Raw genomic sequence first — 27,931 nt, 5'->3', positions numbered from 1 at the left:
TGATATTAGGCGTAAACTTTACAACTATATTGCTCAAGTACTCCCTTCAGAAAACAATTTGTATTATGAATAAACCTTAAGTTTCCAACAAAGGGATAAAAGGGCGCTCGTGGAAGGGTGACAAGTTTCTTTCGCCCTCTTCTTTCTTCATCGCTTCCTCTGATGGAGAATTGTCTTTCCATCTTTGATCCTATCAACTTTTCACAATCAGCTTTTCACAATCTGGGCAGAAGAGAGCCAGGTGATTAGCAGCAACTGGTACCCTTTCTCATGAATAATGAATTTGCTGGAAGGGAACACTGCTTATGCTTTCTCCTAATAACGAACAATAAATTACGGTGTTAGTATTCCCGCCATTCGGGATAAAATTAGCCAGATATTCTGTATAATAATTATTTGTGGTATGGGTGGGAAAGGGTCTTTTTTTCCCCAAATGCGAAATATTAGATGGGATGGAAATAGCAATTATCTCCATTATCCTTTGGCACATTGTATCCTCTTTCTTTGTCTCCATTGATTCTCTACATTGTTCGAAACGCACGCTTTGCTATTTCCTTCCTTTCTTTCCACCTGTAATCCCGTGATCATCCCTGAGCTAGCAACAAAAACAATAAAAAAATTGCAGCCATGAGTGGGGAAAAAAAACAAAAAACCAGAAAATACAATTCAGAAGTACTGATTAAAAAAAGGTGTGTGTGTGTGTTTGCTTCTCTAGGAAGTTAGTCTCTTTTTCCATATCCCACTACAGATTTTTTTTTTTAATCCCATTTATATCCCGCCCTTCTCCGAAGACTCAGGGCGGCTTACAATCTTAGAAGCACAAATCAATGTGCTTAGCAATAGCCTTCATTCTATGTATATGCCTGCTTGTTAGGGCTTTCACACACACACCCCAAGCGGCATTATTACAAAGTCAGCTTAATTGCCCCCAACAATCTGGGTCCTCATTTTACCTACCTCGGAAGGATGGAAGGCTGAGTCAACCTTGAGCCTGGTGGGACTCGAACCTGCACTAATTGCAGGCAGCTGGTGTTACTTAAGGAGGCATCAGCCCACTGCTCCACCAAGGCTCTTTTGGGTTGCACACCAGAGAAAACTTAGAAAGGACCAACTCTAGACCAGAACAAGAATCCTCGTATCAGAGGAATAGCTGTCCATCTTGGAACCCTTCACTGATGGCCTTAAAAGTCCATTCCTCAAAAAAAAAAAAAAAACACCCAGAGATTCAGACCTCCCTCCATTGGCTTCTTTTCATGCCCAGTCAGTACTTCCCTCTACCCCGCCCAGCTTGTCTTTGGCACTGTTGTGTTTGTGCATCTCTGCAACATCTCAGGCTATTTAAAAAAACAAAAAAAAAACCAACCCAAATCTTCCTTGTTGTTGCAGCTTGCAGTCCCTAGAAAGCTTGACGATAGGTGGTTTCCTGCCAGTTTCCTTTCGTCTTTCTTCCTGCTTCCTCTCCATACTTTCTCAGGACCTCGCTAGGACTATTTTGTTTTCATGAGCATGGAAACCCCAATTTTGCTCCGCCGAGCAGATTTCACTCCGCTCTGTGTCGCAAGGCCGGCTACACAAATAAGCAGCTTCATCATCACGAAGCAGGACTTGGCTGGCTTTTCTTGAAAGATGCCAGGTGGAGAACAAAAAAAAACAAACACAAAAAAACACCACACGGAGCCAAAGAAAACAAAATAAAAGAGGCATTTATTTTTCCCAGGTTTCAGGGTGGGCGTGGGGAATTTAATGGACATCATGGTGGAAAACATGATGCCGGAATGGGCTACCGTCCAGAAAAACGCAGGTGTGTGGCGGAAAGCAGAGTTTGTGTGCAAGAAGTTCCAGGGATCTGCTTTACAATCATTCTCCATTATTCTAAGCTTGGGGTGACGCTTCAAGTGTATGCGTGTCAATCTACTCAGATATGTTAAGGAAAAGGAGTTTAGGGAGGAAGGATGGAATGACGGATGGATGCATGGATGAATTATTAGGTGCCATCAAGTTGACTCCTAGCGACCATTCTCTACATGGGGCTGCCCTTGAGATCCACTCGGAAGCTTCAACTGGTGCAAAGTGCAGCGGCACGGACACTCTTGGGAGCCTCCCGATACTCCCATGTCACACCTCTCCTCCGTGCGCTGCACTGGCTTCCGGTTGCCTTCCGTGTGAAGTTCAAGGTGCTAACAATGACATACAGAGCCCTACATGGCATGGGTCCGGACTACCTACGGGAGCACCTTCTGCCAATGTCAGCACCCCACCGTCCTGTGCGCTCCCACAGAGAGGGCCTCCTCAGGGTGCCACCGCTCAAGGAATGTCGGCTGGTGGCCCCCAGGGGGAGGGCATTCTCAGTGGGTGCGCCAGCCCTCTGGAACTGCTTGCCAACCGAAATCCGGATGGCCCCCGACCTCCGCACCTTCCGGCGCGACTTAAAAACTTACCTGTTCCAGCAGTCCGGCCTGGCCTGATAGCTCTAATTGGGGTCCCAGTTTGTTTTTACTATTGTTTTTTCACTATTGTTCAATCTGTATACCTACCTTACTCTGTACACCGCCCCGAGTCCCTCGGGAGAAGGGCGGTTTATATAAATAAATAAATAAATAAATAAACCTCTTGGTTTAGGGTTAGGATTTTATTATTAAATTCAGAGGCCTCTTCAGAAACCTATAAAGCCCTTTAGGATGTTCTTATACAAGCCTGCCATACCTACATCTACATATTATAAGGATGACTACCAAGGGCTGGTACTATAAGCCGTAGCAGCAAAAGTAAATTAGCAACCATCCACAATCAGCAAGGCTGGATAATGCACCCATCACTTCAAAGGATCCTGTTGATATGAGTTTTAGATTTTCCGAAAGAGCAAGAATTCATGAGATGCTTGACAACCAAACAGGTGGATGCGGTTTTTGCTTTATGGGGGAAAGGAATCGTGGTCTGTATCAAAATCAGTCCTGGAGGCTTGTCTAAGGCAGAATAATCTCAACCAGTGCTTTTTTTGTAAAAGAAAAAGGTGCCGGAACTCACACATGTTATACAACCCGCCTTGCCTACCCTACAAGGTTCCATCCAAAAAAGGTGCCGGAACTCCGTTCTGAGCGTTCTATGAGAAAAAAAGCCCTTATCTCAACCACCCTCGCGGTCTAACCAAAGCGAGCCTGGTAAGTTTGGCAGATCAAGTGCCACTCAGCAACTGACACCAGAATATGAATTAAACCACAACTAATTGCCCAACTTTTTCAAGGTAAACCTAAGGAAACTGCCACACCTGCCACATCCTTCTGACTTTGTGGGACACACAATGCTGCTGCGAAATAGCTTCATTGTTTTTCATCCGAGACTTGGAATCAACCTACATGCTTAGCCGTGGACCCGTATTTCAGGCCTAATGTGGCGAAGTTTGTTAGCATGTGAGTAAATTAAAGGTGCTGGGAAATCTCTAGTAATTTTATTTACTTCTAATACCACCATTTATTTTTATGCCCGTTGCGTTTCTTTTTTTTCCTTCTCTCAAGTGAATTGAGGCTGCATCTAAAATGCAGCGTAAGAATTCTGCTAAAGGCATACTCGTATATAAAAACCCAAGTCAGCATTTTTTTAAAAAAAAAATAAATAAAAATAAAAATCCAAGGCTATATTTGTTTTAAGCCGTTAAATCCAAGCCGGAATGAAATGATTTTTTGACAACTGTTAGGAGGCTGTCAGAGTCAAGCTTGCAGGTATCCACTGAAGCGGCGCAGAATCAACTCCCTTCATATGCTTGCAAAAGGATGCTGTTCCCTTGCAAGTTTTTACCATTTGCTTTAGTGATGAGTTTGACTTGGCATTGGGGAAAGAAACTTCCTTCCTTCCTTCCTTCCTTCCTTCCTTCCTTCCCTCCCTCTGCCGACTGCCAACAGTTTGATCCTGGCTGGCTCAAGGTTGACTCAGCCTTCCATCTTCTTAGGTCAGCCAAATGAGGACCCAGATTGTTGGGGACAAATTCGCGGACAGTGTAAACAGCCTAGAGAGGGTTGTGAAGCACTACGAAGCGGTGTATAAGTCTAAGTGCTGTCGCGATTTAAGAGAAGTGCATTTGTAAAAAAAATAATTCAATTTTTTGCTTCGAAGGGGAGAGACTAGTGAAAGGAAGTTGTTTTCTGTTAAGTCAGAGGCAGAGTGGATCAAAGTGCTTTGCAAAATTCCTACAGCGCATGGATTTGTGATTTATCCTGGCATTGGAAAGAAAAACATTACTAATAAGCAAAATGTGTGTCCTCTCCTGTTTGCATGCCAGACTGTATCGGACCTTCCCCTCGCCAGCTTCCTGCTTCCCGTGGCCTGCGTGTGCTGAATAATATTTGCATTTTCCCTCCGACAACATACCTTCCTCCTAGGGAGGAAATTCCTGTTCAACTTTTCTTCCAATCTACTTTAAACAATCATTTCCTGAGGTCTAACCCTGCTTTTATTTCATATTTTTTTTAGTAACGTAACAGTTATCATTAAAAAGCCCTAAGGCCTGCTCGTTGCCAGCAATCCAGCATTCTCAATTCCTCAAGCCATAAAACTAAGAATTAAAGCAATTGGCAAAATATTACTACTTTATTGGAAGTCAATTTTTTTAGCAGCGTTTATTACAGACGTGCTATTGAATACAGTTCATTTTTCAGGGTGCCGGAAATGAAAGTAAACTAAATGCTTGCCCATAAATGTTTTCCACACACTTGTTTTCCACGCTTTTCCTGGCCTGTTGTTTATTGAGGCATTACTTTGTGCAAATGGAAACGGTCACAAGGGAAGCGGGCGTAGGATGTGAAGTCCAAGGATTAGAACTGGGAGGAGAAAAGGAATCAAAATATTTACTGTACGTTTGTTGTTTTTGTTCTTTGGGCCTGAATCCAATCCTGAACAAAATTAGCCACTCAACAGGATTATTTTGCCAACAGAAGAGAATATTTGTAGCGCAAAGTTGAACTATAGGAGGTCCTTGGTGCTCTCCAAGCTTGGTTGTTTTCTTGCAGACATTTCATTACCTGACTAAGTAACAGCATCAGCGCTAGAAGGGACTGGGGTGTGTAAAAAAAAGAGGACGACCGTGGAGTCTTTGATGGTTTTCTTGCCGATATTTCATTACCAAATTAGGTAACATCATTTTTTTTCCCAGTGCTGTATAACTTCAGTCGCTCAGTTGATGGTTATACATCAAGGACTATCTTTATGCCTGCCCGCTGAACCATCATGTTATCTCTCTCTCTCCTAAACATTATTTTAATAAGTGTTAAGTGGAACATCTTGGTGGGAAGAAAAGCATTATTACTGTAGATATTGCATTCACAGGGATCCTTGTTTGTCTGAAGCGCACCCCCTGCTGGCTGTATTTGAGAAATACCTGCGACAACAATCTCTCTAAGCGGGATAGTCCTGTGAAGTCAGGCGTTCTTCAACGTACCTTTTTCAGTTCCCATCAGGAATACACTCACTTATTACAAGAACTAGGCACATGATGGCGGTCTTCCAATATTTGAGGGGCTGTCGCAGGGAAGACGCGGTCAACCCATTCTCCAAAGCACCTGAGGGCAGGAGAGGAAAGCAATGGATGGAAATTAATCAAGGAGAGAAGCAACCTAGAACGAAGGAGAAATTTCCTCTCGGTGAGAACAATTAATCAGCCAAACAACCTGCCTCCAGAAGGTTTGAGTGTTCCATCACTGGAGATTCTTAAGAAGAGATTGGATAAGCATTTGTCTGAAATGGGGTTAGGGTCTCCCACTTGAGCAGGGGGCTGGGCTACAAGACCTCCAAGGTCCCTTTCAACTCTTACTCCGTAATTCAGTTGTTGGCATAGTGAGGTCTTGCCAAAAGGATCGCATTCCAGGAAAAGGGGGGGATAGGGTACCTGTCTTAATGATTAAATTTTGTGGGAATTTTGAGACACCCGTGTCAAAAACAGTTTAAGATCAGGTCTTCAAAAATATATAGTTCTATCTAAACAGCCCGAATTGTCCAGTTGAGTGAATTAAATATACACATGGAAACAGAAAGGGGAAGGAGACCATCTTTCTCCAACTGAAGAAACAGTTAAGACAATCATATCGCATAACATCTCTACTTTAAATTATTAACCCAATTAGTGCTTTATTCACATTTTAAAAACTTGTACAATTTATTACAAATATAAAACAGTGCAGTTTTCCATACATTATCCCAATTCTGAGACAAAACACTTAAAAGACATGGAAAAAGCTTTAATTCTTATAAACATAACATTTTTTTATACCATTCACACTTTAATTTTCTTCCTCTACCTTTGATTCAAAAAGATCAAACTTACAACATACTGTAGGTTTATTTTTATTCAAAAAGTTACTTGTCTCAAGACATAAATACAAATCAGAAAACAGTACAATTAGGACGATAGAATGTGGAGGACAACAGGTTAAAGGTAAATATATAAAACATTTTTAGTCTGAAAACATAAAGCTGTAAGAACTGCTTTCACAAAGAAACACTCCTTCAAGAGCAAGGGGAAAAAAATCAACAAAATCATATATACAGTCCTCTCAGCAGTTCTATTTAAACGCAGTGGTGTAAAGGAGGAGGGGGGGGGAAGAAAAGAAATATAGGCAGTATTTTAGACATGTGAATATTTATGCAAAATGGAGTTATGCAAAACTGGCTCTGTGTATTACATCATGATTTTCAAAATAATTATGTTATCGGGATCCTTTAGAGAATCTATGGTTTATGGCTACCACAGCCCAAGCTTTGATTATTATTTTTTTCTTTTTGTCTAAGAGGTTCTTCTATTTGCTTATTTGAGGAAATTATCATATTGCAAGCATATTAAGGCGCATGGAATGATTAGAAATAATATACCTCAAAAACTGAGAGACAACTGACAAAAATATACATTTGTGTTATAAGTTAATATTTCCTTTAAATGTTGTCTAGCTGCCTAAGCATGGCAAAATGAATTACGTTGAAATGACATAAATCCATGGGTTTTAATTTTTTTTAATTTAATTGTGAAAAAGAAGCAATGAAATTCATTTAAAGCTTAGCTTTCAAAGAATATTATGGGGTAGTGATGAAGTTCTATTACCCAATTCAATTTACATACAGAAGAAATGTCCTGTAACCTGTTAGAAGTATCATTAACCTGAAGACTGCTTGCAAAGACAGAGATAGATAAAACAATATAAAATACAAATTTAAAAATCATTTTAAAGCATGAAATTCTCATGCTTAAATCTATTTTTTAAACATTGTTAAACTTTCAATATATTTCTGAAACCTCATAATTTTTTAAGTTGGAATTTAAAAGTAAGAAAAAACTAAAACTGCGCAATTATAAAATCAGCACCAATTTTTATATATATATATATATTTATACTTTTTTATTTAAAATTTAGACCCCTATTCCCACACTCTAATAAGCTGTATATTTTTGTTTAGAATTTTTTTTTCTGCAAACATACTACAATAAGCTTATTTGGAGACAAAATACAGTGGCACTACCGGAAGGAATCTCACAATATCACATTTGCTTTTCTTAAAGGACAAGCAAACTCTTAGGGTTAGAGATAGGCAAGCTGAAATATCAGTGCTCTCTGGCAGTTTATGATTCTTGGATATTTCATGAATATGTAACAAGGAAGCCTTGGCATGTGTTGTTCCTTTTTTTAAAATATTCTATAATAATTTCTGAATAAAAAAAAATCACTCATAATTTATTTCCATGATTATCACAACCAAAGTCAAGTTTCTGTGGACCAGAATTTAAACATCACGTCAAAAATGCTCTCTTTCATCTAATTACACAGATTTCAAAACCTCAAAATCAAATCGCCCCATTTTATTTTCACCTGATGCTTTTCAAGGATAATCTAGGGAAAAAAAACCATAATTGCTTGAGTATGTTGAACAGATGACAGAAGTGCATTCACTAAGCACCTCTTTGATGCTAGGATTATTTCTAAGTGATATTTATACTATGAGTGGGAAATAAACTAAAGGTTGTATAAATAAAAAACTGGTTTCCCAACAGAAACAATAGCTTATCCTCAAGTCGTTTACTTGTCCTTTATTCTTTCAGGCAAAGAAAACTGCCCCTTCAATGCACTGGATCGTGTAAGCACATCATTCTCCTTAGAGAAAAAAAATCTTGTTCAGAATATCACTGTATCTACACTTTTTTAATTTAAAAATCTCCTCTTCCACAGTAGAAAATGACTTTACCACGGAGTTATTTGCGGAACCATAGTATTAAAACATCGATACCCCAAGAACCTAGAAGAAAGAGAAAAGGGTTAAACTGTTAAGATTTTTGTCAAAGCGTGAATACTTTTGGAATGTGCACAAAGTGTTTATAATTCAAATGACTAAATTTCAGAGAGAAGTCAGGGACAAAAGCTAGAAAATGTCCCCATCTGTTTCTACCCCAGACCGTATCAATTCCACCATTCTAACTAAGGACAGTCTTAAATCCAGGACATCAAACTTATTTTGGAAAAGCTTCAGAACACGGTTGCTATTTAAGCTTTGTTCTGAAATTAAAACAAAAACAAAACCCCACAATTATAACAACAGAACTACAACTTTGCCCAATTAAGTTTTAACGTGTGCTGCCATCGTGTGGTGGCATTTAAGGACACCGGAACTCCAGGGAAGCTTTGAAAAGGCTTCAAGTAAAGTTATATGCGAATTATGACATTTGTGATGACTTTCTCCCCCCCCCCTGCCCTTTCCTGTTTGGTGATAAGCAACTAGCAACTGCCAGAATTTCAAGGACCGCCGTCAACGTGGTTTTTCTCCAACCTTTTCCACAGCACTGGTAGCCCTCCACTTATTTCTATTGGTTAGTGCTTGTGCAAAAGTTAGAACAGCACTAAAAAAAAGGGACTTGCAGCCGGCCCAGGATTAATTGATTTGCTTAACAACCATGAGAGGGGGGGGGGGATGATTAGGCACAACTCACTTATAACAGCAATGGAAATTCCAATATGAACAGAACAAACCTTGTGTTTTTTGAGGGGGAAAACATTAACAGTAGAGTCAAAGAAATAATAACATGCTCCTTTACTGGAATGAATGTTCTGTAAATAAATCTTCAGGGAATGTTTTAATCCCATGCCTATTTTAATTACAGTCATTGATAAGGTAATTTTACGCTAAGGTAAGCCATCAAACTTTGTGGCCACTATGAGTGTCACTAGCCCTAGACTCTGGGAAAGGCATTCCTCTCCTGTCATTATCATTGATTTCTTCCCTACTATCAGAAGAAATATGAAGGGTGTGGCCATTTTATGCTGCAGAGATAACACAGAATTATTCTCAAGAATGCTGAACCAGGCCAGCCACCTCCCATCCCGCTTAGAAAGGTCACCCGAGGAAAGAAACTGCAATTCACCCAAACCTGTCACATCTTACTTACAGATTCATCCATGATTGATGCTGGGTCAAAGAAATCTGGCTTTAACTCTGTTCTTTCTCTTCTGTTCTTTGACGGTGGCTAAAAGGCAAAGCAGGTTATCAGTGTATTGGGCTGACTTAATTGTATTTATTCACATAGAGTCATTGGAGCACGAATGACACAAAAGAATCCAAGTTTGCATGCCTCTCTCTAGGAAGAGGGTCAGCCTTTAAACTAAGACAAATCAACGTTTTAAGCGGAAAAGGCGGTTATAGAACAGAGCCAATCCTCGAAAGGAAGGGGAATGGGTGTTTTTTTTTTTAAAATCCCATTTATATCCCGCCCTTCTTCGAAGACTCAGGGCGGCGTACAATTTTAAGCACAAACCAATGTGCTTGTTGTTCTGCAACAAGGTGTAAGCAATTGGTTCTTACTAGATCTATGTCCATGGTGTCAAAGTCCATCCCTTCATTGAGATCCTCGATGCGCCCTTCTGATGACATCATCACGTCTTCGACAATCGGCTCTTCATCGTCCTCCATGAGGCCAGTGCCACGTCGACTAAAAGACATTTAAACACGGACGCGAATGTCACTCAGTCACGCAACACAAGAGTGTTCCTTCAACAAAACTGAAATAAAAAACTGCCAGCCCTGCATGGAAAAAGTGTTAACCTTGGTTAGGAGGCTTAGCCCCCACGTATCACATGAGGATTTAAAACACTCCTTTGCTTGGTAATTTCGAGCAGGCTGTTTTGGTCTTGTCCAATGTTTCAAGCTCAAAACCCTTCCGATAAAAATCAGAATAAAGAGCCATAAGAGCCTCCTTGTACAGCCAACCCGAGGAGTTTATTTTCCGTGTCAGTCAAATAATCTTCAGTATCACTCAATATTTATTGGCGAGCGGGGACTTAAGTGAAAAAGAAAATCATTTCTCTTTTTCTTGGTAACTCTACATAGATTGATGGTGTTTGTCTGAAACATTGACAATATAGTCCTCCTTACTATCCAGAAAAGTATCTTTGATTTTTTTTTTAGGACGGGGGGGGGGGGGGGGGGAGAGAGGGGAAAAATTTAACACTCCCAAGAAGACATTTTACTCTCCGCGTAAAATAGCTGCGACACCATTTCTAACTACCGGTGCCAAGGGCGCAGCGCCAATGCCCAGCTTCGGATGACAATGGTTGCGTACTCACATGGCGTGCTGCAAGTTGGTTCTCAGCTTCACGTAGTTCATAGCTGCCCTCTCCTGCTGCTGCCTGGCTGCCTCCTCCTGTTGCCTTTGTGCCAGCATCCATGTTACCTGCGTGCTTGAAGGAACAAACACGTTTCTTTACACACAAAAAAGGGGGGGGGAGACAAGGTGTAACATTTGAGCAGGGGCGGGGCGTCATGAAAAGCAGGCACGTACTTGTAGTCGATGGGCGGTTGATGGTGCTCGGCTTGCATGGGGTAGACCCCCATGTAGTTCTCTTCCGGCCGCAACCGTTTGGGCTCCCTCATGATGGTGGACGTGAGCTGCGGCGTCTGCAGCATGATGGGCGTGTGCATGGCCTGCTCCCTGTTCATCCACATGCTGTCGCTGCTGCTGCTTTCCTCAGCTGCAAAGACACAAGCAGCAGCTTTGCATCCAGGCAGAATCTGGGGGGGGGGGCTACTTGCAGAATGTCGGCCCTCTGTGGGGTTCTTCGGGGGCCTCTCTGAGGCTCAGCGGCTTTCCTGCAGGTGTTCCACTGCCAAGCTAGGTTGACACCATCTGCGCTAGCCTAGCCTTCAATGAGCTGTGGGTGTCAGGGCTTACAAAGCATGGTCTGGGGACAGGGGTCTTCAAACTTGGCCCTTTGATGACTTGTGGACTTCAACTCCCAGAATTCCTCAGCCAGGCACACGTGCCTGGCTGAGGAATTCTGGAAGTTGAAGTCCACAAGTCATCAAAGGGCCAGGTTTGCAGACCCCTGGTCTACAACATCTGTCCAATTATCACTGGGATGTAATCTTGGTTAGTGTTAATCTAAGCCTGTGGTGGCGAACCCATGGCCCTCTCTGTGGGCACGTGCGCCGTTGCCCCAGTCCTAGGCCTTCAACTGGGTTTTATAAAAGCTTTTCGCTTTAGGCCTCCGCTGCCATGTGCAAAAAAAAAAAGTTCAATCAATCCATTTCAACTTCTCGCGGGGGAAAAAAAATGATCTCACAAAGTTGGAACGGATTGATTGAACTTGAGTCCCACGCAGTTTGGCATTACCACCGCAGCCACGCCCACCCAATGGGCCATGCCCACCCGGCACCTGAAGATACGTAAGTGGGTTTTGGGTTGCAGTTTGGGCACTCGGGTCTCTAAAAGGTTCGCCACCACTGATTTAGGCTTTGCTCGTGTGCCGGCAAGCCAGAAAACACCCTTCTGATGGGAGGTTCTTGAGTTACGGAACAACGTAGGGGATATAAATGCAGGCAATCTTCTACTTAAGACCACAGTTTAGCCCCAAATTCCCGCTGCTAAGCCAAGTGGGCTCAGTGAGCTGTGCCTCATTTCACAAACTTTTTTTTGGAGGGGGGCCACAGCTGTTATGCGAACCTGGCTTCCCCCACTGTTTGTTGGAAGGCAGCTGAGGAGCTTACCAATGGCGATCACATGACCCCGGAACAGTGCAAGTGCCGTTAAGTACATGCCAGTTGCCGAGTGTCTGAATTTTGATCGCGTCACCTTGAAGATGCCGCAACAGGTCGTCAAGTGTGGGAAACGGTCCTAAGTCCCTTTTCCCAGTGCTGCTGCAACTTTGAACGGTCGCTAAACGAATGTCTGCTAAGTGGAGGACCACCCTGTATAGACTCTATACCAAGGGTAGGCAACCTCGGCTCTTTTATGACTCATGGACTTCAACTCCCAGAATTCCTGAGTCAGCTATGCTGAGGGGAAAGGGAGAGGTTTCCAAGCTGAGCCATGCTGGCTCAGGAATTCTGGGAGTTGAAGTCCATGAGTCATAAAAGAGCCAAGGTTGCCTACCCCTGCTCTATACGCTACGGAAACCCACAAAAAAGCAACTGCAAACCTTCAGGGAGTTTCCGCTTCCCTGTGGCTGGCTTTGTCTTCTTGTTCCTTACTGTAGACCCTCGATTGCTAATCCCGCTGATGACTGACATTGTGTCGTCATCCCCCCCAGCTAGCAAAGAATTCCTGTAAGACATCAGCGGAAGCCAGACATCTTCTCGTCGGAGGGACATCTGAAAGGTCATGAACTTCTCCAGATAAACGTACCTTCAAGAGAAAGAAGGAGCAAAGAATTACTAGAAATGCCTGCTGGATCCTCTCTGGAGTTCACGCATGAATGAACCGTGCAAGATATGACATAGTTACTGCTGCTGCTGCTCAAAATTCTAAGAGAGGAGAAACAGGGGTGGTCCGTGTGATCACCAATTTTCTGATAATATATTTCTATCACCAAAATGTTGTGATTCAGCGTCAGCCTGTGATACCGGCAGCTGAGTCTGATGATTCTGAAGAGGAGGAGGAGGGGTTTGGAGAGCATTTGGTGTCAGAGGGAGGCTCTGATGCACTGCAGGACTCTCAGCCTGGCCCCTCCCGTCATGTTCCTCCTCAGACTCAGCCGTGTGAGCACGAGGTATTGGACGTAGATGATTCACAGCTGGATCTATTCAGGGACGCTAGGAGCCGGAGACAATCCAGCAGAGCAGAACAGAGGAAGGCAATGAGGCAACTCGGTGAGAGGAGGAGAAGGCAATGAGAAGCCACGCCTTGGGACTGCTGATAAAAGGGGAAGGTGTGGGAGGTGCTGGTGGCAACCGTTTGAAGATCTTCTGCTAGAGTCCTGGTCTGTTATTCCTGTTTAACTCTTGTTTGAACTTTTGGTTTAACTCTTGTTTGAACTTTTGATTTTTTTCTAAATAAATTTGGTTGGGTTTTTCCAGCCTGTTGACTATAAAAAGGGGTTGTCCCTGACATTCAAACAGGGCCGGTCGTAGGCTGGAACAGAACACAACATCATAAACGACATGTATCAATTCATCTGCAGCTCAACACTTTTTTTAAAGAAAATTTCCCCTCTACTAAGAAAATTACACAAAGCTGGAGAACAGTTATTTTTAACCTGGAACCCAGTTAGTTTACAACTGGAATGAACCAGAGGAAGTATTTCTTCTTCCTCCTCGTTCTTGCTAGAATTTTTTGTTCTTCTGTATCCTGAAAAATCAATGAGCAGCTGCCCACCCTGTTTTAAGACCAGTTTCACTGAAAAAAATAATAATAAAAAACCTTAACTAAGCCTCTAAAACACTGTGAAAATACTTACACTGTTTTTTTGTCTTGCCTGAGAAGTTTGGAAGAGAATTCACTCAATATATCAAGAAATGCCAAATTTAAAGGTGGATGGCTTTCTCCTTGTGGGTTGGGCTCTTTAAAAGCAAATTCTATGCCATCTCTGGAGAAAAAAGGAAAAAGAAAATCAAGTGAGCATCGCTAAGAATATTTTTATCGAGTTTTCCTGATACAAAAGAGCTCAACATCAATTCCTGAATGAGTATTTCAAAAGAACAAACGGTATTACATTCCAATCAGTGCTGCTATATTTAAGACACATGGAGCAAATCATATTATCCCTTTATAAGTGAGAAATTTATTTGGGGTCAAAACCAGACTTAAGTCACAGCCAGAGGAGATCCAGGACTTGAACGTGTAACAAATTTAAATACCAGAGATGTGCATGAAGTTAAAAAAGGGGGGGGGGGGGGCTTTGCTCAAACCCCAAATGCATCACATTCTGGAAAACGTGCCAAACTACACCAGCTGAGTTGTGGTTCAGTAGAAACAAAACCCAGAGTGAATTTGTCACCTCCTCAGCACCTCCCAGCATGGCACATCCCACCGGTTCCCCTGGGCGCCTTCTTCCCCTGCTCAGAAATCACTGCTGTTTCCTTAGCTTTTTCAATTCTTAGTCACTTGAACTATAGCCAGGACAATTGTGTTTCCAATCCAGAGCTGAGTTTTGGGTTAGACACACAATCTTCCCGAAACCAGCAGTTTCCTGCACAAAACACTTTGCATAATAAATCCAATATATTCCGACAGATGCACTGGATCTAATCTGTTTTTCTCTCGTTTATTATTCTAGCTTGTGCAGATTAACAGGAGCAGGTTGATGTAATCGAGAGCGCTGGTTGAGTTTACATGCAAAAATGTGTCTGGAACTATCCTCATTGTTAGGAGGAATATCGCACAGGGCCAGTAATCTACAACAGACTTTTATCTTATTAGAAACATTATGTAAAGGCTTAAAAGTTGGTTAACAGACTAGCAAAGAAACCTAGTAAAATCAATTAGGACAAAGTCATGCCAGGAGCCAAAAACCAACATCTGTGGCCTTATTTGATGGCGACCACTGATTTCTTTATTATTTATTACCAATGTTTTCTCCTCTTTCCATTCTGAGTACAGAATAGGAAAGATCAGGTATGGTGAATAGCATTAAGTGTAAACTATATTTAACTATCTTATTTATTTCATATCTTATCAATTTTGCTGGGGGATTTTTTTCTGGGGGTCTCTTCATCTGATGGAGATAAGGAAAAGGATTATGGAGGGAAATTCAGTTATTTGCAAAGTAAAGAAAAAGTTAATCATTACTTGTGTAACATAGCAATGGCTTCTCTTGTTTTCAGCTGATCGAGCCCAAATGTTAAAGCAAAGCGCCGAGCCAGTTCCTTAATCCCACTGAAAGATGGCGACGATCTATCAAAATTATATCCATTTTCTTGGATCATCTCATTGAAAAGCTGCGTAAACAAAACATTTTTCCCCAGATCATAATATAACTGGTATGTTATTGAACAGCACTTTCAAGAGTATTTTAATGCATTTTTTCTCTTTCTTAACATTATTAAACTTCTACAAAAAATAAGACTTCAAACAACATTTTATCCCTTTCAGTATTACATTTGGCTTACATTTCAGCATACAAATACGCAGGAATGAAAATAAGTTTAAAGACTACTTTATAAAAACACAACTATAAAGTTTACTAAATCCCCTAAAAGCTGACCTCTTGCACTTAACAGCAGGAAATAAATCAATGAAATGTCTGAATGTAGTTTTTCTGGTTCATCTGAATACTAAGGTTCTCTGTCTTTAACCAATAAGCAGTATGATTATGTGGAACAGCAAAAACATACCTGCTGTAAACTGAGAATCAACGTCTTTGCACACTGAATTTTGTCTATTTGCCTTGTTTTACTCATTGTTTCCTTGATGATATCTCCGTAGTCATTGTAATACTATCAGGATAAAAACACAGATAGTTTAACTTCAATTAGAATAAAAATATTTATTTGTGAGTACCATGAAAAAATGTTGGAGACAAAAGTGCGGAACTAAAAGTAGTTCACTTCAAACTGAAATAATGATAACTTGCTTTAAATACGTTCATTTAATTTGCTTCTAACCATGGCAACAATAGTTAACCAGACTGACTCCCTTAATAAAGAAGCCTCCAGAGATTTAATACAATCATATTCATTCCGTATTTTTATATGAGAACCTCAGATCCCCTTCCCTCTAGGTTTTCATTACCTTCATATATTGCTTAAAAATATCTGCAGCAGTGTTCATTTCCACCACGGTATATACAATAAGTTTACAAAAAGCCGCAAGCAAATTTCTTCTTTTGTGCAAAGCTTCTATCTTACTAGCTTCATCATCCTGCTGTCCATCTTAACAAAAAAAAAAAAAAAAGAACGTATATGAGCATTCATTCAGGGACAGGCGTTTAGATATGATTTTGGTATCAACTGCATCTTTATAACCTGTTTTTGCCCTGCAATATTCTAACAAGGTAACAGTTCACAGCAAGAGAATGAATCCGATGCTTTCTTAGCTACCCAAAGCAGGCTGAAAGATTTAAAGTGGTACAGTCCCCATTAGTATTACTTTCAACTGGCCTACTTAGAAAAAGCCTTTATGTCTCTTGAGTTCCAAAATTAACAAATTAACAAAACCTGTAAAAAGATAAGCTAAAGTCCTAAAAGAGTAGCTGGTAAGTTTCAAAGCTGGTTTCAGACCTCCAGCCATTTTTTTTCCCCCAAAGCACCTGAGCAATGGAATCTTAGGGACGTTAAGACCACAGCTCACCAAACGTACATCAGGAAAAGTCAGAGCGCACCTACATCAGAAAAACCTAGCAATAGCTTCGACAGCAAGGTGACCCAAGATAAGATGAAAACAGGGCCCAAGGGCTCTCAGTTTTACAGATGAAAAAGACCTAATTCCAGACTTTCTCATAGGAAAAAAAACAAAAAAAACCCTCAGGTAGGTAGAGCAGGACAAGTAAGGCTGAGCATGTTGTATCTCTACATCTCAAAGTGAACAGGACGGAAGTCCTACTCTTTTCTAACTGAGCATAATTTCCTTTGGAGACCGACTCAGAACTCTGTGGAGATCAAGCTCCAACCCTGCAATCTCCAGTTGCAACTTCCATGTATGTCTGGCTAAGTTTGTTTTTTTTTTAAAGAGTACAACTCAGGGAGAAGAAGGAAAAAAAACCGTGTTAAGACCCCTGTTGCTACCAAGAAGAAATCAGAGACATCTTTCCGCAGCCACATACCTGCGCTGTTGTTATCGTCATCCTGGTCAATAAAGACGTGATCGAGAATAAAACTCAAGAGTTCAGATTGTAAGGAAGAATCAGGAGTGTAAACTAATGGCTCTAACATGTCACGTCCCCCTGACATGATCTGATGGCTGAAGATCATTAACACATCGCACAAAATAGTGAAGGCCTGCAACGGAAGGAATGAGATGCATTGTTAGAGAGAGAGGAGAGAGGAGAGAGGAGAGAGAGAGAGAGAGAGAGAGAGAGAGAGAGAGAGAGAACAGAAACTTATCGTAAGTCAAGCCTCTAGAAAGCTAGGTCCTTAGAACAGTGGATCCCTGGCGGAGGACACAATGTCACCACAAGGAGTCCGCAAAGGTTTGAAGAAATGTTATGATTTCCAACCTTGCGATAAGTCTTGGAGGTCCGTGGCCACATAAGGTATTAAAATGGGGGGGGGGGTCTGTGGCGAAGGAAAGGCTGAGAACCACTGCCTTAGAAAATGGTGTTAACATACCTGACTCCATTTTTTAAAGCGGCGTCTCAATACAAAACTGTCTCACTGAATTGAAGTCAATTCAAAGTCATTGCTTGGAACCAAGACATTTACAATTCCTTTTTACAGCATTCTGTTTTCTCGTATTTACTGTGCACTTTTTACCTTAGCTGTACTGACTGTTAATAATGAAATTATATGCTATCTTTTATACAAATATGTGACTTGGCACCTTCTTGGGTTTTGCCCTTTCAGAAAGTATACAAACCTCTCCTCCTACTTCAACATAGTTGGCAGGACAAAAATTGAAACAAAACAAAGAGCTTCAGGTCTGTTTCATTAACCAGGGTGCACAAATAATGCTACACTGTCTTACACACAACTGTTAGTGCCAATGAAAAATTATTTCTGCACAAAAAGCATCTAACTACTTACACACACACACACACACACACACACACACACACACACACAAATGGTCAGATATTAAAATCCGTGACTTACCTGTTCTTTAACAGCAGTATTTACATTGGTAAGGTAGTGCTGGCAGATTTGACAAAAAACTCTCATCTGTTTCTTTAAGCGTAGAAGGTCGTCCTTAGAAATGAAAGAATATTAAACAATGACTAAGTTTATTCTGAATTGTACTTGCATAATGAACAGAAATGAGTATTTTATTTTTTTTAAGGAATGGAGAACTTTTTCTATGGAGGGGAAAAGTAGCATGAAACTTCCCACAATAGCTTCAGATTGTTTGATCTTTCTCTGGCCCTGTTTTCTGCAAATCAGAAAAAGAGATTCTACCTTCTTTCCATCCCTCTATTATTGCAAAGAGGAAGTTACTCTCATACTATTGCCAAAGTCAACTTTTTTTTTTCTCTGAATGTACTTCAAGTGGAGTTTTCCTCCCAATATAGCTATAGCTGCGCGCGCGCACGCACACACACGCACACACACACACAAACATATGCAGGATTTCAGGATATTGGTCAGCTTCCCAAGAAGGAACCCTAAAAACTTTGTACAATGGCCCATTATACTTGACTTTGTACAGGTAGTCCTCAACTTACGACCATCTGTGAAGTTACTGTTCAAAGTTAAAACGGTATAGGGAAAAAAAAGAGACATATGAATGTTTTTCACACTTATGACCATTGCAGCATCCCCATGGTCATGTGATAAAAATGTGGATGCTTGGCAACTGGCCTGTATTTGTGACGGTTGCAGTGTCCTGAGGTCACCTTTCGTGACACCTTCTGGCAAGCAAAGTCAACGGGGCAAGCCAGATTCTCTTCACAACCATGTTACTAACTTAACAACAGCACTGCTTCGCTTGAAAACTGTGTTAAAGGAGGGCCATAAAATGGGGCTCACTTAGCAACTGTCTCGCTTAGCAACAAAAAATTTGGGCTTAGCTATGGCCCTAAGTCGAGGATGACCTGTACTCCATTCCCACAGACCGAAGTTGTTCCAGTGCAGCCAGCACCTACCTTTGTAGAACTGCTCTCGGCTACTTTTGCTAACTGCCAGAGGATTACATAGTGAGTACACTGCAGCGCGTGAATAACTATCTGTGTTTCAAAAAAGAAGGAAAAGTTTGAGAATAAAGGTGCTATCGTTCTCAGCTTGCCATTATTTTATATTGTCCTTTTAAAGCAATATATATATATATATGTATATACTAACCTGTTCAGGCATATCTCCATTCTCAATGCCTGTTTTTAGTAACTTGTAATTACAACTAAACAAGTCCCACCTTGACAGGTCATGTGCACTGGAAAATTAAAACAAACAAAAAAAAATGAACGTTTCTAACTCACTGCTTCTTCTCACACTGTACTGAACTGATAGCACGGTGACTGTTGCCATTGAATAACTGAATGATTACCCTTTGTAACATGCTTTGTACTCTGCTACACCCTACTGTCAAAGAGTTCCAATGTGAGCACAAAGCTCCAATCCACCGAGATGCAAAGCTCTAGCCATTTATTGATTTGATTTTCACCCCAACTTTATTACTGTTTTTAATTCAACGTGCCTAATACTCCTTTCTCCTATTTCCCCCAAAGCAACAACCCTATAAGGTGAGCTGGTCTGAAAGAGTGGGACTGGCCCAAAGTCAGAATTAGAACTGTCTCCTGGTGGTCAACCAGCTGGCTTTTGTTCCTAGGTAGGACTAGAACTTTAGTCTCCTGGTGATTGGACCAAAGTCACCCAGGTAGTTTTCATGGCTAAGGTGGGACTAGAATTCACACTCTCCTGGTGATTGGCCCAAAGTTACCCAGCTGGCTCTCCTGCCTAAGGTGGGACTAGAATTCACTGTCTCCTGGTGGGTGGCCCAAAGTCACCCAGCCGTCTTTCATGCCTAAGGTAGGACTAGAACTCATGGTCTCCTAGTTCCTAGGTCAGCACTTTAACCATTAGACCATTCGCCTTTGCCCTCAACTTATTTTCTTTTAAAGAGTGCCACATAGATTAATGTATAAACTTGCTTGTTATTCTGACTAAATAATCTAACTACATAGAATGCATATTAGTGTCCTGGTATCATTTTTCCGCACTATCTAATCTTATTGTCAGTGGCCATTAAAGATAGAATGAGGAGGGGGATCCTACCAAGACATGGCAGAAGTTGAAACCAAACTGAAAGTGACTGGATTATTTTTTAACGTAGGTACAATAAAACAACTCATAAAGTATCTATAAAGAAAGAAAATCAAGACAAGCAAGAAGGCGGAGAAGCTATTGCTGTACTTACTTGTGAAAAGCAGTAATTCGTTTTAATGTTGATAAGACCTGATATGCATCGTCTTCATCAGGTTCTTCACCCTATGTTTAACAAGTTGTAGAGTTGCAATTAAACCAATGACTTCAAGGAGCCAAAGGATAAGCCTCTGCTCTATTTTAAATATTAAGAAATACTCAACCAAAATGTGAAGTATTATTTACTTGCGAAAGCCACACAGCAATTCCTGCTGTTTATTTGGGCCTGGCTTTTAAATGTTGCAAAGTGCAGTGAGGAAAAGCAAAAAGAGATAAAAGGGTAACTTGAAAAGTTAAGACCTATGCAGTGAGAGAGAAAATACGTACCTCCTGCAGAAAATCTTCAAGAAGCCGGTTGAATTTATCTGCTAGTTCATCTATTAGCTGGCTTCTTGCAATATCTACTCTGTTAAAGATGGTGAACTCCTCGTTACAGAGGGCATGGTAAGTTTTAGAACAAGCTTCCAAAACATCAGTGTCTGTGTGCTTTTCTACAATATCCCGGATCTGTCGTAATAAGGCATCCAAATGCTAGTAAATGGAAAGTGAAAACAAACAAGAATCAATCAATCATCTATGGGTCCGGATTACCTACGGCAACACCTGCGGCCGGCGTCAACTTCCCTCCATCCAGTGCGCTCCCACAGAGAGGGCCTCCTCAGGGTGCCACCGATCAAAGAATGCCGATTGGTGACCCCCAGGGGGAGAGCGTTCTCTGCGGGCGCGCCAGACCTGTGGAACCGTTTACCGGTTGAGCTCCGGGTGGCCCCCGACCTTCGCTCCTTCCGGCGCGATCTCAAAACATTCTTTTTCGAACAAGCTGGTCTGGTCTGACGGGATGGGGTTGGGTTTTTATAACTAGTTTTAACTTTAATATGTATTGATTTTATGGGCATAATGTTTAATGGCTTTTTAATTTTTGTATTCGATTTTTATTGTGTATTGCCCTGTTCACCGCCCTGAGTCCTTCGGGAGAAGGGCGGTATACAAATCAAATTATTAAATTAAATTAAATTATTATTTTCCCATGCATTTGTTCAAATTCCTGTTCCCTCACCTCCACCGCAGCCCCTTGTTCCAAAAGAACTGTGTTTAATTGTTGTGATAGTACAAACAGCCATTTATTTAGCTGCCGAGCCCACAGGGGCAGGCCAGCCTTTAGTCAAAAGTTCTGTTCAGTTTTCATCCAGTTCTTTTTTACTTGGCTTACCTTTTCTAATCTCCCTGTTGTGTAGATCTCCAAATCAAAATATTGTGGCAACTGTAACAAGTTGGTGACTTTCTCTGCATCTACAGAATACTGTGGATATTGAAAAAATTTAATTCAATCCCAATCATGTCAGTGTTTTGCTTTTCACAATTCCAAAGATGAGTTTCATTAAGAAATCTAACATATTCATTTTGGATAATTCAAAGTCTTAGATAATGTTGACACAGAATTAGCAAACATTGTGCAGTAAACGTCATCTTTAGTTTAGATTTGGGGGGGGGGAATTAATCTGAATGCTACATTAAGGTTCAGGAAGCTTAGCAAAAAAAAAACAAAAAAAAACAGTCCCAGGAAGAGCTAAAAAAATACACTTTTGAAAACATGGAGAACTGTCACCAATAATAATTTTATCAAAACAGACTAATCAATTACTTATTTTGTTATAAGACGGCTTCTTATGCAACTGTGACTTAAGTATTGTAGATAACCAGGCTGAGCCCGAGGGTCAAACACATCATGAGTTTAGGGTTGCAGGTTCCCACAATAGACCTAAGCCCGCCTTCCGTGAATTCCATTGACTCTAATCTAGCTGCCATTTGCTTTCACTATTAGCAGATCAGATTCTTGTGCATAGGTACCATGAAATAAACTCGCTGTAGTTTTGAACTCTATTCCAGCTCCTGGTTTCTTGTGCTTGGCAAACATGCCATCAACATAGAAACAAAAATTTAAAAAAATCACACTCACTTTTGCTAAAAGCTGAGGAAGTGCAACAGCAAAAAGCTCTGTGATCTTAGTTCTGTCATCCAACTGAGTTTTTTTCTCCTTTGCTGTAAGGACCTAGGTCAAAGAACAAGGGGCAGCAGGATCAAAGGACTGACATTACCAGGATCTATTTGATGCAATCCCAAGATGCAATTCGTTAACAGGCCAGGTGTTCTACATGAGCTAAATCCAACTACATTTCAAGAAGGACCTGTATTCTCAGAATTAAGACCTTATTTCCAACATCCTTCCAAACGTGACATTCTATTATCCTAAAGCAGGAGTAGGCAACCTCGGCTCTTTTATGACTCGTGGACTTCACTATGCTGGCTCAGGAATTCTGGGAGTTGAAGTCCACGAGTCATAAAAGAGCCGAGGTTGCCTACCCCTGCCCTAAAGAAACTGTTTCAGTCACCATTCAGAAAGAATTGAGATTTTCACCAACGTATGCTCAAACGTGACTAAAAGAAAGGGAATGCAGTAGATGGGTGAGCAGCTTTAGAACGACAGTGTTGCAAATAAATTCTGTTGCAGGGCTTTTTTCAAGAGTCACCAGAATTACGCTGTGTCACGTTTTTATCTAAAAATTAGAATTAAGTGCTATGACTGTATCAAGCAAACAAGCCTAGGATTTCAAGACCTTCAATGGTTCATTCTGACCCCAAAAATAGAAGATTACTGATGCTAAAAATAACATGTTTTCAATGTCTAGGCATGCATTCTGATACCAAAGAGATGATGTTATACAGCTATTTTGAATTGCACACAGTGTTATTACAATGAACATGAAATGTTAAAGGCTAGTGCATCATTTTCTTTTAAATCATAAGTTATTTTAATCTTTCTTTCAACAACTGTGACTCCACTGCTGGCTCAAAACCCAAATAGAGTGGAGAATTATTAATAAACTTCATTTTTCTCTGAAAAAAACATTAAAATTAGCTGGACAATATATTAATACTATAATTCATAGCATATTTTTAAAAAATAATTACCCGTTTTCCTGTGCCTCTTCCTACAGGGGGATGACATTCAGCTGCTTGTCTAATTGTACACAGCATTATTTCAATTAACGCACTTTCTTGTTTGTCTGTTAAAGCTGCAATTATTAAAAAGAAAATGTCATTTCTTTTAATCACATGTTTAAGAATCACATGTTTAAGAATCACTTGAATATGCCATAAGATTTAATCACAAGAATTGTTAATGAAATGTTTTGTTTTGTACCTCAAATTAAAACTTGCAAACTTATATACCAAATTAGCTACTGTCAAGGCACCAGAACTAAAAATTCCTATGCCTGAAATCTCATAAGGAAGTTTTTCCAAACCTCTTAGATCAAAGTTGTCTTCGATTTTTAAGATTTAATTTAAAAAAAAACACTGCTCTATGTTCATATGTGATGAAACACACTAGCAATAATTAGAATTACTACTACTGTTTAATCATTTTAACTGCTCATTTTTCCAAATAAATTGATTTTAGAGATGTATCATAGGTCATTTCTGTAAAAATCTGAAAAAATTAAATTAACCTGATCATAATTTCTGAACTTATTTCTTCAAAACTTTATTTCACTTTTAGCTTGCATGAGTTGCCACTCTTTGTTGAATTTCTTTTACTTTCTTGAAGTTAGGGACAACTGTCCTGGCAAATGCATTTTAAAACAGGCTTTAAAAACTGAGTAAAGTCTTACGTTCTTCTCCATTTAGGGGTTCTTCCAACAGAAGGCTATTCATACATTCCCAGTCCTTCAAAAGGTCAGTTGCACAATCCCACATGCTGTCCACCAAGTAAGCAGCATGCTCATGTAACTGAAAAAGAGCATTTTATGAAAAACTTCCCCAAAGTCTTAAACCATCAAGCGTTATTTTAAAAAAAAAAGCAAACACCTTCTGTAATTTAAGGAAGACAATTTTTTACTTGTAGAAGAAAGGCACGAGCTCTGTGCTAAAAATGTTGTGTTATTTGCCTCGGGTCCATCATGTCTTCTCACTTTTTAATACTACTTTTAATCAACAACTGTACTGGATTTCAATTAGCTTTGTAATCCAAATTACCCTTTACTGGGTAGATCTAACTGTAGCAATCTTCTTGGAAAGATTCCAAGACAGACAATTCCTCTCTCTCCCACATTCTTACACCTTTAAGATTTTCAATATTGAGCAGTGTTAAGGGGCCAATTTGGAGGTCCTTATAAACAAGCATACACAACATAAGTAGAATCAGAACCACAAAGTCTGCCCTACCTTGTAACAGCATTTAAAAGGCTTCTAAGTTTGGGACACTAATAAATTTACACAAAGTTCTCCTAACTACATTCAGCTACACAATAATTAAAGGAAGCTTTACTTAAAGATCTACAGTATATTAGCACAATCGTCATATGGATTAAGCAGTTTACAAGATATTGCAAAGGCACCGGCGATTCTTCCTAACAAATGGAACTTAATTTGGCTCAACAGAAAGCAGACAAAACACTTCAGAAGAATACTTTGATAAAATAAGTAAGGTATGTGCACATACCTCACTTTCCAAAAAGAAAAATACTAATGTTTTGACAAGATTAGCATTTGGACCTTGCCTTCCTCTTCTTTTAAGAATTCCATCTTCCTCAGGGTCTCTGCGACTGAAAAGCCTTCCCAGAAGAAAAAAAAAAGCGGGGGGTGGGGGGGTGAAAACATAATTGTACAGAGTTAGCTAAAAATAAAAGTGCTCTTGACACATAACAGACTTAGTCCTAGTTGCTCCAGAGGAAATCCCAATTCCCCATGTGGGGAACCGCTAACTTTATCTAAATTGCTCAGCGATTCAGCTCTGTCAAATTCACAACTGTAGTTTTTTTTTATTGAAAAGTTTTACAGTACATTTTATCTTTAACAATCCCCCCTCCCTCCACCCACCCCTACCTAACCCTCCCTATCCCTCCCCCCCCCCCGACTTCCCAGAGCTAAGTACAAGGTATAAAAGCAAAAAACAATCATAAACAACCCTATGCTAACAACAATAAACTATTAATTCTATCGCACTCTAGCTCATATGAAATGACTACAAGCAATACTAATATTACATATAAAAAGAAAAAAGAAAAGAGAAGAAAACTTATTCAAATGCTAAATGAAACTTTTTAGTCCCATATTTGTTCTGGATATAATCAATCCACTTTTTCCACTCCATAATATAACGTTCTTGCGAATGATCTTTCAAGTCAGCCGAAATCTTTGCCATTTCCGCCAGGTCAGAAACTTTTAGAGTCCATTCTTCTATAGTCGGCAGTTCCTCCTTTAACACAACTGTAGTTTGTTTAATGGAAGGTCACTTTCTCCTTACTTTTTATAAAGAAATTCTCCTGCTGCTACAGCCACTGGGCGATGAGCTGAGTAAACCAGATGATAGACATTTTCACAGTCTTCTGCAGTCAGAACTTCTTCACTACTCCTAAAAATGCAGTAATTAATTATTAAAAATACGAAGAAGAAAAAAAAAGGCACAGGTGGTCCTTGACTTACAACACTTCACTTAGTGGCCATCCGAAGTTACAACGGCACTGAAAAAAAGTGGCGTATGACCGTTTTCCCACACTTATGACCATTGCAGCATTCCCCACAGTCACGTGATTTACATTTGGATGCTTGGCAACTGACTCTTATTTATGACGGTTGCGGCCTCCTGGGGGCTTCTGATCACCTTTTGTGACCTTCGGACAAGGGGGAAGCCAGATTCATTTAACAACTGTGTTACTAACTTAAGAACTGCAGGGATTCACTTAACAAATGTGGCAAGGTCATAAAATGGGGCAAAACTTAATAAATTGCTTGCTTAGCAACATAAATTTTGGGCTCGGCTATGGTCGTAAATTGAGGATTCTGTGCACTTAAAATACTACTGGAATAAAATAGAGGGGGTTACTTTTAACTGTAGATTACCCAAATTCTAAATACTCAATTTAAAGCAAGGTTGTTTGTCTTGGGGCTATACTGAAGTCACTGAAGAGAAACTTGAAGGTGGAGCTCTGGGAATATCACTACTTAGCAGTGCTTTTTTTTCTATAAAAAAAAGGTACCGGAACTCACACACGTCATACAACCCACCTTGCCCACCCTACAAGGTTCCATCTAAAAAAAGGTGCCAGAACTCAGTTCTGGGCATTCTATGACAAAAAAAGTCCTGCTACTTAAGTGTCTGTGAACTTTTAGCAGCATAGACAACACGAAAACATGCACACAGTTTTATCTCACTGAAACATGACACCCGAAGAAGAATTTTCTGCCTGCAAAGGGTTGAGAAACTACATTTATGCAAAAGGACAAATTAATACCATCAGTAGCTATTATTTGAAATAGGATTTGAAACACTTACTGTAAAACAAGAGTAAGTAGCTTTATTGCTTGTACCGCAACATCGTATTCTTTGTCAAGAGTCATAGACACAATTCTGTCCTAATAGGAAGAATATTCAGTTTGTAAAAATTAAAATTGTCATATAATGGAGAGCATGGGACATTTCTTTAAAAGGAAAAGAGAGAATGAACACTAACCTTGAACCGGCTGGTGAAGAGTTCCAATTTTGAATTCAGTTCTTTATTGTAGTAAAGCCCTTGCAAAGCTGTAAGACATTTGAGTCTCACTTCCCCTTGCTAAAAATAATAATAATAATAATCAGGAAATAAATAACAGTTCTCAAAGTTTTCATTTTTCAACACTGGTCAATATGTTAATTAGTTTTTAGAGCTCCACATTTTTATTGTGGTTTCTATTACTGGGGCCATTTGTTAAATACGGAATTACAAGGGAAAATTAATTTCTAAAGTTTACAGTTCCAACAGCAACACTTTCAACTCAGACTTGAAGCAAGACTGAAAACCAAGGCACTAAAGATCTGTTGTTTGAAAAAAAGGTTTTATTAGGTCCTAGCTGGTAAAGAAATCCAACATTATGATTTTATCAGGTACACCCTTGCTGTCAGACCATGTGGATACGAAACTCTTGACAGGTAAAATTGAGTTATTTCTCGCTTAAAAGTAATCTTTACAATAACTGATTACTTTTAAGTGAGAAATAACTCAATTACAAGGTGGGCTAAGAAAAAGGGAAGCGTCAATTTTTGTGCCTTATTTTCTCTAGGATCCAACACCCTACCTTGTCGTGCATTGTCCACCCCACATATTTTAAATAGCTGTCATTGAGAAAGGCATCACTATACATCTTCATCCAAATTCCAATTTCTTCAATACATATTGCTCTAATCTCAGCAATTGCATCCCTGAAAAAAAAAGATAATACGAAAGAAAATGAAGTGTGGTATAAAAAACAAACCAGAATGCATCTTAAAACAAAATTTAGACTGAATACACACAGCAACTGGACTCACCTGTACCTATGAACAAATACACCCTTAAAAATCGCATTCATCATGTTTTCTATTTCATCCTGATTTTCTTGAAGCTGAAAAACACAGGAACTGCCAAGTGAACGTGCTGCAGTTTTACAGTTACATGTTTAGGCAATAAAACAATACAAAATTAATAATTATTTGAAAGGTTAGATCACAGGGACATGGCTGGCTCTGGAATTCTGGGAGCGGAAATCTACCTGTCCTAAAGCTGCCATAGTTGCCCACCCCTGGCCCTGAAGAACCCATTCCTGGCTTCCATTTGACTTCCCAAGTATGCTAATTTACCTCTTCTTCAGGCAGAAGAAATAAAGAGTGGGA

General features: G+C 40.1%; 1 protein-coding gene across 5 annotated transcripts in view; it reads right to left on the bottom strand.

Annotated features, from left to right (window-relative positions):
- Positions 1-904: 904 nt before the first annotated feature.
- Positions 905-27,931, bottom strand: part of STAG2 (STAG2 cohesin complex component) — a 50,102-nt gene continuing 23,075 nt past the window's right edge. For 2 of the 5 annotated variants that reach the window (XM_083371960.1, XM_083371961.1), the window contains exons 9-34: positions 27,590-27,663; positions 27,358-27,481; positions 26,757-26,855; positions 26,579-26,658; positions 25,550-25,657; positions 24,746-24,857; positions 23,916-24,033; positions 23,215-23,318; positions 22,202-22,294; positions 21,455-21,544; positions 20,572-20,775; positions 20,240-20,310; positions 19,168-19,255; positions 18,972-19,052; positions 17,986-18,078; positions 16,998-17,172; positions 15,968-16,107; positions 15,571-15,672; positions 15,026-15,174; positions 13,695-13,823; positions 12,438-12,643; positions 10,802-10,991; positions 10,587-10,700; positions 9,826-9,952; positions 9,413-9,490; positions 6,086-8,268 (exon numbers count right to left, since the gene is read on the bottom strand). In XM_083371960.1, the coding sequence (XP_083228086.1) occupies positions 8,245-8,268; positions 9,413-9,490; positions 9,826-9,952; positions 10,587-10,700; positions 10,802-10,991; positions 12,438-12,643; positions 13,695-13,823; positions 15,026-15,174; positions 15,571-15,672; positions 15,968-16,107; positions 16,998-17,172; positions 17,986-18,078; positions 18,972-19,052; positions 19,168-19,255; positions 20,240-20,310; positions 20,572-20,775; positions 21,455-21,544; positions 22,202-22,294; positions 23,215-23,318; positions 23,916-24,033; positions 24,746-24,857; positions 25,550-25,657; positions 26,579-26,658; positions 26,757-26,855; positions 27,358-27,481; positions 27,590-27,663 (2,973 nt within the window). In that variant the 3' untranslated portion in view covers positions 6,086-8,244. Of the gene's footprint in view, positions 1,196-4,818; positions 5,550-6,085; positions 8,269-9,412; positions 9,491-9,825; positions 9,953-10,586; positions 10,701-10,801; positions 10,992-12,437; positions 12,644-13,694; positions 13,824-15,025; positions 15,175-15,570; positions 15,673-15,967; positions 16,108-16,997; positions 17,173-17,985; positions 18,079-18,971; positions 19,053-19,167; positions 19,256-20,239; positions 20,311-20,571; positions 20,776-21,454; positions 21,545-22,201; positions 22,295-23,214; positions 23,319-23,915; positions 24,034-24,745; positions 24,858-25,549; positions 25,658-26,578; positions 26,659-26,756; positions 26,856-27,357; positions 27,482-27,589; positions 27,664-27,931 lie in introns of those variants that run through there. The other 3 variants (XR_014493610.1, XR_014493611.1, XM_083371962.1) reach the window with 3 other exon arrangements.

This window comes from Vipera ursinii (genome assembly GCF_947247035.1).
Source record: "Vipera ursinii genome assembly, chromosome: 12".
Taxonomy (NCBI): domain Eukaryota; kingdom Metazoa; phylum Chordata; class Lepidosauria; order Squamata; family Viperidae; genus Vipera; species Vipera ursinii.
Note: the sequence above shows the minus strand (reverse complement) of the source record. Positions and strands in the feature narration are given on the sequence as shown.